The 13,493-nt window shown below is 36.5% G+C and overlaps 1 protein-coding gene across 1 annotated transcript; it reads left to right on the top strand.

Annotated features, from left to right (window-relative positions):
• The first annotated feature begins 10,633 nt into the window (after window positions 1-10,633).
• Window positions 10,634-13,224, top strand: LOC145813414 (uncharacterized). Its single transcript, XM_082908812.1, has 2 exons — window positions 10,634-11,333; window positions 11,421-13,224. Exons 1-2 carry the CDS (start codon window positions 10,743-10,745, stop codon window positions 12,018-12,020), a joined length of 1,191 nt encoding a protein of 396 aa, XP_082764938.1. The 5' UTR covers window positions 10,634-10,742; the 3' UTR covers window positions 12,021-13,224.
• The last annotated feature ends 269 nt before the right edge of the window (window positions 13,225-13,493 follow it).

Genomic DNA, 13,493 nt, shown 5'->3' with positions numbered 1-13,493 from the left:
GAGTTGGTTTGGAAAAGATTGACAGGTGTTAGAGACCTAAATAAATTACCAAATAAATTATCAAATTTTTTAAATGGGTGAGACCATACAAATCACATGAGTGGATTTTACATTCATGTGAGAGATTTGATTATCTATTTAATAATTTATTTAGGATTCATAACATTTTTTAAAGATTTTTATTATCTCACAAAATTTATCTATTTATATATATATATATATATATATATATTAAGGTCTCGTTTGGGAACATATTATTTTAAAGGTAAATTATAAATACACCTTTTGATGTTTGTTTAAAATATAAATTAGTCATTGTGGTTTGAAAAATTACAAATAGCTTTGATTTGAATTTTTCATTTAACAGAATTAACAAAAAAAATAAAATTCATAATTACTTTCATATACAATAATAAAATTACTTAAATTATTAATTGAAACATATTTTTGAAACAATTGTGATAGAGACCCCATACATACATGACCCCACAACCCTCACTATCATACTAACCACTCATAATGTGGGCCCACACATATATGAGTGGACCCACACATATATCAAGGGCCAAGATCAAATTGGAGGTCATGGAACCCCCAAAAAAGGGGTCCAAACATTTCTCTTTTTAATATCTTTAAAAATTGTTAATTGACTTAATGATTTATTAATAAAAAGGCAATTTGTTATGAAATTAAAAATCTCAGCGGATGGAATGTAATTTTCAAAACTACAGGGGCGATTCGTATTTTAATAAAACCTTATGGGGTGTATTTGTAATTTACCCTTATTTTAATAATTTTTTTGACTCTTTACGAAAATATATTCAAAAAAAAAAAAAGAAAAAGAAGAAGAGAGAATAATATGATAATTTATAATAAATTTTTGATTTTTTAAATGTTTAATATATATTATTTGGTCGATAAATGGGCTTAAATATTTCAAAAAAAACTTGCACTATAACATATAAAAGTTTTAGAAGATGAATTTTTTGATCTCTAAAAGTGAAAATTTTATTGTAAAAGATATTTAGGGATCAATTTCCATCATTGTGAGGATAGTCACTAAAATGCTATTTTGAAAAGTAAAAAATAAGGTTTTTAGCGATAAAATTTTGAAAATGTAACTAATAAATAGACTTTTAAAGATAAAATAATTTGATCTCAAAATGATTTATTTTTTGAGATAAAAAATTTATTCCCAAAAGGATAATAATTTATCACTAATATCCAATTTTTGTTGCTAAAAATATAATAACGCTTTTCATAATAAAAATATTTAATCTCTAAAAAATAATTTTATCCCTAAATTTTAGTCTTTAAAATTTAAATTTTTTGTTAGTGTTATAGTGAGGCATGCTGGCCCTGTTTGGTGTAGCTGTTAAAGCAGATTATAATTTAACAGATTATGGATTGTGACTTTAATCAGAAACTGTTAATCTTTTTTGGTGTAATTATTGGATTATAAATTTAAGTTGCTGAGTAGTGTTTGTTAAATAAGTTTTGAAGTAACTTTTTCAATTAAATTTTATTTTTTATTATTCACTACTTGTTTACATTTCTCATAAAAAACAATCAGTGTGTTTGGTTTCAGTTTTTTAAATTCAATTTTCTGAAAACTGAGTTTTTTTGTTTTTCGTTTTGCTTTGTTTTTAGTGAATATTTTTAAAATTTGAAGTAATTTTTTTTTACTTTTTTACATTCACCTTACTTAGATGTATCTAAAATAGTAAAATATTTGTGAAAAGATATTTTAAAAAATTAATAAATACACAAAAATACAAAAATGTACTAAATTTTTGTATTTTTTTTTGTATTTTTTTGGTATTTAGTGTATTTTTTAAATATTTTTTTCACAAATATTATACTTTTTAAGTGTATATATGTTACGTGTGTCTAAAAATTAAAAAAAATATTTAAAATATTAAAAAAAATCGTTGAAAATATTAAAATACGAAAAATAAAAAAGTAGAATTTTCTGAAAACTATTTTCTGAAAATTAGAACCAAACAAGCTGAATAATAATAATCTATAGTCCATTTGGGTCTTTTTCTATTTTTAAAAAAATAAAAAATAAAAAAATCTAAGAGTATAACCATAAATTAACATGTCCACAGCAGATGTTGATAATCAGAAGCAAGGGGTGAGCAACTTCTCTGAATTAACTTTTTTGAATTAAAATAAATTATTAAAATAAAAAACTGTTTGAAATAAATTTAACCAAACAGTTCAAAATAATTTTTTCAAAACTAAAAATTATAAATTAACTAAAAAAAAATCCAAACAAACACCCCATATGCTTGCATTCATCAGTGTCAATCCCAAAAGTCAATTAGAATGTTAAAGGGATGCACCACTTTAATAACGAGGCTCATAGTTAATGGATGAATTACACTCACGCCCTTTGAAATTTAGATTTAATACATAGTATTTTTTGACGTTTGGAAAATTATATTGACCCTCTGTCATTAGTTAAACGGAATGAAAATATTAAATTCAAGTACTCTCTCTTTTCTTGTTTTGTTTTATTTCTTCTACGTTTTTTTCCTTTAATTTGCATTACTTTTTTTTTTTTCAATATAATTTCTCCTGTTTTTCTATTAGGAGTTATTGCCTTTTATATAAGTAGGGGGTTGTAAAATGAGACTATTAATCATAAGGGTATAAATGTAATTTTCAAAACATCAGGAAATAGAATGTAATCGGACCAAATTTCAAGAATATTAGTGTAATTTACCCTAGTTTAATATTATTTGTCTTGGATGCATTAGATTTTATTTTTGTTGTTTTGTTTGAATTTAATTTAGTTTTTGTTTATCATTTCTATTTTAATAGTATGCACATAATTTTGTTTGGCCCATTCATGCACTACTTTTCCTATTATTATTCCATTTATTTGTTTCATACTTTTCGGTGTTAGCCGAAATAAGGCCAACTTTGGTAAGTTGCCAAAAAATCAAAGTCAAAAAGTTACTCAAAAAGTTAAAAAGTTATTACTTTTCACCAAAAGTTAAAAATTACGGCTGCATAATTCTTAATTCTAATTTTTCCCTACACACTCATTTATATAATTTTTTAATACACATTTTTCCATAAAAAGTTAATCCAAACATTCATATTTTTTTCTCAATTTTTTAGTATAAAAAGACAAAAAATACACTTATTTAGGATACTCTAAAAGTATGTTAATCTATTAATGCATAGCAATAATGAAAATATTATGAGTGAAGAATATTTTTCAAAGACTAATGAAAATTGAAATTGAAATTTTAAAACTCTTACCAAATATCTGTCCATAATTTATGACATGCCTTTTTTTAAAAAAAAACTTACACATCTAATAAGGAAATCTCTCTTATCCCTTCCCAAAATAAAAACCCACACAATTAAGGAAACTTGTCATTGGTCTAATCATAAAAAATTAAATTTAAAATCTATATATCTATATCTATACTATATTTTAAATTTTTGTGGGAAGCATTGTGAAGACTTTCACCCAAATTTGTGAATTTTTTAATTAAAAAATAATTTTAAAAAAAACACTATTGACTAACTTATCTATCTATACTGCATATACATATAGGTGTCGTTTGGGAAATGAGTTGGATTTTTAACTTTTTGACTTTTTTGACTATTTTAGCCTAGGCTAAAGAACTTTGTTTGGGAATGGTTTTTTTGACTTTTTTTGTGAGAAAATAGTGTAATGATTATGGGTTGGATGTGATGCTTTGTTTGTTGGGACTAAAATAACATATTTTGTTTTTTGTGGCTATTTTAGTCCCAAACCAAGTTCCCTGCAAAATATTATTGGGTCTTTAAGCACTAAAAGCTCTATTTTCTTAGATTTTTTAAATTTATAAAATATGAAAAACACATGTCACGTAACTATTAATTCTTTTATTATAAAATAATTATTAATTGTTTAATTAATATATTAAACTCTGTTAATTCTTGACATGTATAAGAAAATTAAATCATATTTCTAAATTTATTTATACTATATATAATTGCGAAATATTGTTAAAATATATTAGTAGTTTTCATTAATTATCACTTAATCTTTCCCCTTTAAGATATCTCCTTCAAATTTCAACCAAAATTATGAAATTGGAAAAAATTATTTATTGACAGTAACAAATATATAAATTAAAATTTCACTTCACAAACTTTTCTTCATTTTCAGTATTTTTTTAATTATTGTCAATAAATATTCATTACAATTTTCCCTTATAACTAATTAACAAATTTGGAATGGTTTAACTCATACTCGAAATTTATCTCTCTCGTCATGAAAATGATCCTATTAAGAATATATTTGTGTTTTTTAGCACTTGCCAAGCATGATAAATCTTGTTGAATTTTTTGTTTTTGTCATTTGTCAATTAAACAAATTAAAATCAAAAGTAAAAATATTTTTTTAACTTAAATAGCTAAAAAGTGACTTGCTAGAACCAAATAAGGAAATTTTTTTTTATCAAAAGTTATAATTGGTAAAACTTAAATTTTCTATTAAAAAAATTGATGGTTCCACATGATAATTTATATTTAAAATTTTTCTATGTTGGTATATATAATTGGGACTTTGAATTGTTGAGGTTGTTTGATATTTTTGATGAAACCCGCTCAAATTTAATTCAGATTTATGAATCTAAGCCCAAATACTCCAAACCAAATCAGACCATGCCTTAAATTCTATCAAATGAGGTCGGATACATGAATCATTCTTCTGCACTCGACTCTATCTAAGGCCGTTATGTTATTCAAATTAAGTAGATTCATATATTTATTTACTACGTTAGCCAACGTCAATTTAGGTCTACTCCGTTTCCTAATCTTTCCATCTACCATCACTACATCGTATCCCTTCACTACCACCTCTGTTGGTCGCCGTTAAATATGATCAAATCATCTCAACCTATTCTCTCTCAACTTCTCTTCTATCAATATAACCCCCAACACATTCTCGAATATACTCATTACTGATTCTGTCTCTTCTAGTCTTACCACACATCTACCTTAGCATTCTCATCTCTACAACACTCATCTTACTTACATGTTGTTTCTTAGTTGCCTAACACTCCATCCCATACAACATCGTTGATCTAATAGTCATTTTATAAAACTAAGCCCAAATACTCACGAAATTAAAAAAATATGTTGCTCAATCCTTAAAGAAATTCAGATTGAAATTGGGTTGCTCAAATTTAACCCACACAAGTTTACAACTCTAACAACAACTCTAACCCATACGCTCTACGTCATTATTATAAAATTGTGAGACTTAAATTATAAGTCTCAAACTTTTTTATTTTTGTAATTTACATACAAAACTATCAATATTATTTTATATAAAAATACATTATTAATTTTTTCACATCTCGTGCATAGCACGGGTTTACCTCTAGTTTCCTGTCAAAATCTAATCACTTTAGTTTTGAAACTTTTTTTTTTTTGAGTTTTTTTATTTTTATTTTTTAGTTTTATGTTTAGTATTTATTTTAGATCCTTCAGGGTTTAATACATTTAAAAAGTAAATAAATTACATTAACTCCACAAGTTTGACATAATACTATTAACTCCATAAGTTTGACATAATTACATTGATCGTTTTTTTAGTAACGTTAAAAGTAGGATGCTCACAGGTCTGGTTTGTGCGGGTTGCATATCATCCGCTGCCTGACTGGATGGGGTTTAGGATGAGAAAATTCCATCAGTATATCTGACGACTATATAGATCAGATTGGTGACTTGAATAAATCCTTTTTTTTTTTACTAAACAAATCTTATTTTACAAAAAATCTTAATTTTTTTAACTGAACAATGAGGAGTGAGGGTTCAACTTTTCTGAAAAGTAAAAACATCTCTTTCAAGTTTTATTACTTTATTTATTGAACAAATAAATAATATGTACATATATATCAATATTTATGAAGAATTCTTACTTCCATGCAATCCGGTTGGGTTTAATGGATTGAAAGTTGAATATTCGCCACCCAACCAAAACTCAATTTTTTATGAAATTTCTAGACCCACGTTCATCCATCCGTTGTTTCAAAACTGCACATTTAAAGTCGGGTTGAATCAGGTTAGGTTACTTAAGCGGATCGGTTGGATGTTTACCCAATCTTCGTTAAAATTATCAAAATCAATGCAGATGGTGAGTAGACACAAAAATAAATAAAGGTAAATATTCATTTCAATAAAAAAATATATGATAACGTCTGTAGGAGAGGGTTCAAGAAAGGAGTTGGAAAATTCGAAGATCTTCAAAGATCCTTGAAGAACAACTTCAAATTCTCTAGAATATGATGAGAGGCTTAGATTCTTCAATAATCTCAACTTAGGAACACAACAACAAAGGAGATGATGGAGATAAGAGATTGGGTGAAGAAGAAGGCAAAATGGCTAGAGAATAGAATAATGGCAAGGCTCTCCCATTGATCTCCCACTTTCACTCTCAAGGTTGATAATGGAGAAGGGAAATTAGTTCTTTCCCAAGAGTTAAAAATCTCCAAAATCCATCCCTTGTAAAGCTATGGGTGGGTGCTATTTATAGGCACCTCATGATATAGGATGGAGCCCATGTGCAAGGCACATGGGGGATATTCTCTCTAACCACCTTGTCCGAGGAGGTGACCTCTCCGAGGAGGTGACTTCTCCGAGGATGAGAAAACCCCGAAGAGGAGATCACTCCCTCGGCGAACCCTTCTTCTTAGCCACACCTAACCAATGATCCCCAATCATCCCAAAGGGTCAGGGGTAGTCCCAGAGGACGTCCTGCCGCAAAAATATTGCCGAGTCTCATGGACCCCCCGGGGTCGTGCCACCTCGACCCGGGTATAGGCTAGTTTAACCGAAGAGTGAATTTGTCTCCACTCACCGTCCTCGGGATCGGGTCCTTTGTTCGAACTCCATTACGCCCATGGTTCTGGTGCGTAGATCCCGGAAAGCTCCGAGCCCGCAAGTATTCTGGGACTCATTAACGGAGCGACTTCTAGATTGCGTCTGAATCCGTTCGAAGCCAAGTACTTCGGATCTCTAGATTCGTGGGTCCGAATCCTTTCGAGTCCGAGTGCCTCGGATCTCTAGGCTTGCTTAATACCTTTTCGAGTCCGGGCCCGAGTAAGTCTCTATGTTCGTGGACCCGAACCCTTTCGAGGCTTACAGCGATTCAATCCGTTTGATGGCGATAAATCTGGGCCCATCGATTCTTGGACTTGCGATAAATTCGGGCCCACTAATCTTGGGCTATTGGGCCTAAATAATTTAGTGGGCTCAAATTAGCCCCTCTTACATTTGCCCCTTGCGTGTATGAGAAATTTTAAATTTCTCAGACATGCATACTGTCATTTCTTCGACCCTGTTTCGCATCACGTTCCCCAAAAAAAAAACGTTTTGTCACGACAGAGCCTATGGATAAAGCTGATGACGCACTTCAATTTACAGAAAAAATTGACAAGCAAAAATTTTATTTTTTTGTACTTTTTTTGTATTTTTTTTTTTGTATTTTTTTTTTTTTTTTTTTTTTTAACGGCTACACACATTTTATTTTATTACTTTCGTTCAACAACCTGTAAAGTTTCAAAATCACATATTTTATATATACATAGCCTTATCACCAGAAACAAACTTTATCTTTTTCTTTTTATATTATATTTTTTCCTTTTTGGAGATATGGACAAAAACCCTAATTCTCTTTTAGGCAAGACCTATTCGGCAGCACCCTTCCTCTCTCTAAAAAGAGAGACCCAGCTTCTTCATCTTCAAGAAAGCTCTGTTTCTGTAATAACAGAGGCCGACCCCAGTTACTTGCATCCACGGCATCTCTTTTATTTATTTATTTTCTTTTCTGTGCTTCATCTTCCTTACCTCAGTAACGAATTTTTTTTTTAATTTATTTGCAGGAGATCAAACTCCAAGGACCCATTTCGGCACACTTCCTCTGCAAACTAAGATCAACCCAAGCTTCGTCTTCCTTACTTCACTATCGAAAATTTTCTGGTTGTACGTTGTTCATCGCCTCCGCTGCAGCTTCATCGCCAACCCACTGTCGGTCTCTCCGTTGCGACCTCTCCGCCAACCTTGACTGTTGTTCCGGTACCCACCACACACGTCGCCCGTTCAACGCGTCGTGTGTGGTCACCAACTCCTCAACGACGTCACTGCCGCTTCTGGCCTTAGGCTGCCGAGCTCGACCACTGTTGGCCTCTCTGCTGCAACTTCGCCATCGATCCCGACTGCCCAGAGACGACCACACCGTTGCCCATTCAACGGGACCCGTGTGGTTGTCAACTCCTCTGCGACAACACTGCTGCCTCCGGCTTCGGATTGTCCGACATTGACCACACACGTCCGCCCACTCAACGCGACGTGTATGGTCTTGCCTAGCACTGCACAGCTCGTCGTCGGCCTTGAGTGTGCTTGTTTCATATCTACGATCCGTGCTTGTGCGTCTCACACTTGCGGCCTTGCCACTGCCTCTAGCTGCGGCTTGCTCCGGCTCCGGTTTGCACCATTTCTCGGTTGGCACTATTTCTCAGCTTCTTCTTTGTCATTGTTGGCTTAAATCTACTCCGTCAAATCTGTGGGTAAGTATATATATATATATATATATAAATATATATTTTAATCTTGGTGTAAACTTTTTTTGTAGAGTAAGCTTTTCAGAATTTCTAATTCCCATTTTTTTTTTAGCTCAAAGACTTTGATATACTAAGCCTTAATATTGATGATTTGAAATTCCAATGTGAGGCCTGAATTTGTTTGGATTTTGCAATTTTTGAAATAGGCTATGGGATTTATTTAAACGATTTTTCTGACTTGAAATTTGCCAAAGAAATTCTGGACTATTGCATAACTTGAACCATTGTTGCTGAATTTTGCCCTCGTAATAGAATATTTGCCACTTGAATTGAGCAAATAATATTGACTTGGGAGGAACACTCTTGTAATTCACATGACAATCCATTGAATCTTGCTACTGATGAGAAATGTAAAATACTTCGGATCTTGGGCCTGAAATTTGCTATTGAACTTCACTCTGTCCAAATTTTGAACCCCGTATAAATTGGACCTTTAATATAGAACATAGTGACTTTAAGAAATTGACCCAATTGAACTTCATCATGAAGCGACCTATGACATTGCACCTCTTATTGATGATAGAAGACGAAAATCTATATGTTGATGATGCACCCATTGGTATTAAAATTTGTTGAGCTTGAAGAATATCCAAGAAAATGAATTGTTGATGACGTCCGAAGTTGAATTTGTTGATAAACCCATCATGTTGCATGTAACAATATTCTGAATTTTAATACGGTCAACTCTTTAATATTTATACAGGTTATTTCAGCCATATGTCTTCTCGAAAGAAACCCGTTGTCCCGGGGTCATCGGAACCGGCTCTCATGAAAGAGAGGGATGTACCTCCGGTATCTGAGTGGAGGAAATCTCCTTATTTTGGTCGGAAGGACCCCTTCTGGCGGGCGGCTACCTCCACCACTTCTCTTCTATCTCCGAAGGCGGCTCCATTATGTCTCACTGAGGACACTGACTCTGGACATGAGGCCCTCATTTCTCCTTCCTCGGTGCTACGCTTTCGAATTGAGCAGGGGGACTTTCCATACTGTTATCCTCAGTTCAAGGCCTTCTCAAACCCTCCTTTCGGTTGGCAAGAGTGGGTCGATGATGTCCTCTCGGACAGGAGCCTCTGTCAACGACTTCAGGAGGCCCGGCTATTGATCCCGGTGAAAATATCTAGATCTCTATCCATCCGTCGCAACAATGCTAGCCTGGAAGCCATGGCTCTTCGATGGAGCACCGAGACACACACCTTTATACTTGGCCAGCACGAGATGGGGCCCACCCTTGAGGATGTGTTCATGTTGCTGCGTTTGGAAGTGACCGGCCCTGATGCCTTCGACCCTGAGCAGACACCCCCCGAAGATGATTCTTTGATCCAATCTCTGAAGCTAAATCTTCAAACTTGTGGTCGGTGGAGTTCTGTTTTTGATGGTTCAGCGAGGAGGACTAGTCGAGTAAGGACGGACCGTGCCTCCTATACTGCATGGATCCGTCACTTCTTCAAGGATCTTCAGCCTTTGGCCAGAGATGCTGATCCTGACTCTCGGGAGTATGAAGCCGGTTCGATGTATGGCTCCAGGCTCTATTTCTTGGGATTTCTGGCTTGCTTCCTTTCATTCTTCATTCTTCCGAGCACACCTCCGGATTCCCTCAATCCTTTCGTCTTCCCCTTGGCAGTCAGGCTCTTCAGAGGAGATCGGATCCCTTTGGCTCCCCTATTTCTTGGGAATCTCTATTATCGGCTGGATCTGCTACATCGAGATATGGTTCGCTCCGTGGGTCGATATGAGCCTGTCTCCTTTATTCACAGCCAGTTCCTGCTATGTTTCTTCTTCGAGAGGTTCCCAAAATTTGCCCCTGCTCCGACTGTATTTGAGGCGGAAGTTCTTCGGGAGATAGTGGATAAAGATGGCCTCCCCGTGCTCGATACTGATGGGTCTCGGACATTTGAGAAAGCGAAGTCTTGCCAGCCGTTGATTACACGTTGGTCACGTACTATTTCCACCTTATCCTTGAATACTCTGGTGGATGATCCCCGACGCTTTGTGGCACGGCCGTATGTATGCCCACCTGTAGGTGTGGCCACACCGCTTATCTATCATGGTTCCTCCCGCTTGGTGTCCTTTCCTTTGCCGAAGAACATCCCTGCACCCTTTGTTGATATGCTAATTATGATCCGTCCGAGTTCATTACCGGTGTGGCATGAGGAAGGCGTTGATAGTGCCGTTTATAGGCCTGACCGTGTAGCATGTCAATTCGGGTTTGATCAATGTGCCCCGGGGCCAGCACCTCATTTATTATCATTTTCAGAGAGCTACGGGCGCTTCAGTCGCCGGCTTATACACACCGTGCTTCCCATATCCGGCTCTTTGACGATGCCAGGCTTGAGCCGAGTAGGGGGTTTCACCCCCTCTTTCAGGCGGTATTGGCAGAAGAATATCGATGCGTTTATTGCATTTGTCCAGAGCAGACCGACCGTATGTTTGCCTCCGCCGATTTATAAGAAGGATTCTTCTCTTCGGCTACCCGAGAGCCGAAAATCTGACCACATGTACGAGGGTTTCTTCACTTCATCTGCTCCAACTGACCCTTCTGCTCGGGCATCTGCTTCTAGCTTGGCAATTACTTCTCCAGAGCCAGTCCCTTTGAATAAGGCCTCTGGTCCTCGGACGACCCGCCTTAAGAAGATGGCTCACAAGAGGACTTCTGATGCCAGTCCTTCCGCTCCTCGCCTTTCCAAAAGGCTTCGTGAGGTACCCGAAATTCTTGATTTGAAGCTACTTTACTTCTTGCGACTATACCTTCTAAAATGAAAACTTTTATTTGCCCATGTTATGTAGGATCCTGCGGTTGTTGACGTTCTCGGTACCGTGGCTCCTGGCCATGCTGCCTCCCCCAGGCCGGACTCAGACTTGGACGACACCCTCCCTTTGTCTGCAAGACTTGTGAAGATGTGCACCCCTCGTATAGCAGTTATAGATGACGATGATGATGAGGCTGAGTCCTCCGATCATTTTTGTGACCTTATTCCACGCACGCGTCGTCATCGCCCTACCGTAGCTGAGGAGGAGCACTACCTTGGTGACGAGTTTGTTGGGGCTCACCGTTCTGATGTTGAGATTGCTGGAGGGACTGATGCCACAGAAATTGATGTCGCGGGCCATGCTTCTAGAGGCGATGTAGAGATGAGGTGCGCCTCTGGGAATGGTGTGGAGGTGGATGTGCTAGAGATCTCTGAGACTCGCTCTGGCACTTATGGTGATTCTCATCCTCCGGCCCTCCTTCCTTCTTCAGGGATGACTACTACTGTTCAGGCTTCATCAGACATTGAGATCGATCAGGTGGTCTCTACACGACCAAGTGACTTTGTTGATGCTAGGAGTCCTTCAGTTTCCCCTGCTTTGCATATTGATTCTCCCTCTGGTAATCTTTCTTTCTGAAGTTTGTCATTTACTTATATCTGTGAGAAATCTTTACTTAAATGACTTTCCTGTTCCCTACCTCTAATAAGGCCTTCTTATCTTTTCTTCAGTGTTAGCTGCTAACGGGGTCTTGCCTTCACCTACCTCAGACTCTGCTCCAGTGTTAGCTGCTACCGGGGTCCTGCCTTCACCTGCCTCGGACTCTGCTCCAGTGTTAGCTGCTACCGGGGTCCTGCCTTCACCTGCCTCGGACTCTGCTCCAGTGTTAGCTGCTACCGGGGTCCTGCCTTCACCTGCCTCGGACTCTGCTCCAGTGTTAGCTGCTACCGGGGTCCCGTCTTCACCTGCCCCGGACTCTACTCCGACTCTCTTTGTAACTCCTCACGGTTCTCCTTCTCAAGGGGGAACACCTGCCTTTGAGACGACTGCTAGAGGTTCTTCATCGCCAGTGCCTTCAAATATTTTGGATTTGAATCTCAGTGATTTCCACATTGATAGTGATGCTTTTGGTCTGTCCCCTTATCGTTCGGCATTCTTAGGCTCGGGACCTCTGCCGGGAGTTACCCCTCCGGGTGGTTCATCTAACCCGATAGACATTGGGGAGATTCCTGAGACTAGCAACTTTCCGGCCCCAATTCCTCCTTCGACTTCTGGCAAAGTATCATTTCTCCATTATTGGGTAGCTCCTGAGTTTGCTTCAGTTCTACAGCTTGTGCATTCAAGTTACCCGGAGACCTTTGCTTCATTTGCTTGCCAGTGTCCACTCATTCAGACTGCTCTTCTCGAGTCTTTTGCCACTATCTTATATAGCTTGGACACGCAACGGTTGTGTGACCTTAATGGAAAAGTAGTCGAGACGGCGTATCAGGGGATCTCTGACATGGAGCGTCACCAAGTGGACTTATCATGGCTTCGGAAGCGCCTGGATATAGCTTCGAACGCCAGTCATCGGCTGGAACTTATGTCTGTGCTTGCCTCTTATCGCACCTCTATAGATGAGACAAAGGCAACTCTTCGTGAACTTGAGTCGGGTTATGCTCGGGCCTTGGAGACTTTAGAGGCACACTCTACTGTTTGTCCTCCAGATGTAGATGTGACGGGCAGCTTCTTCGAAGGTGTCTTTAGGAAAGATTGAGTTTTTTTTTATCATTACTTTCTTGCCCCTTTCGATAAAAATGTTTTATCTAGGACAATGCAATGAAATGACAAAATTTTTGTTGTTTGGATATTTTCGCATTGTTTTCTCATTCTACTTGATAAAATATTTATTTCGAATGATAGAACAATCATATGCACATGTTTATAAAAGCTGAAATATTCTCATTAGTTCTTCAACTTTCTTGACAAAAGCATAATAGATTCACTGTAAGTGATGGGATAAAACATACACCATAGAGAAAACCAGCTTCTTCATAACGCAAGGGAAATACAACCTTTAGACAAAGTAAGAAAGTGAAAATGAATTTCAACATAGATGAGTCCAACTATGGG

The sequence above is a fragment of the Camellia sinensis genome, chromosome 15 (assembly GCF_055761805.1).
Source record: "Camellia sinensis isolate YWXY chromosome 15, ASM5576180v1, whole genome shotgun sequence".
Taxonomy (NCBI): Eukaryota; Viridiplantae; Streptophyta; class Magnoliopsida; order Ericales; family Theaceae; genus Camellia; species Camellia sinensis.
This window is presented reverse-complemented; position numbering and strand designations above follow the sequence as displayed.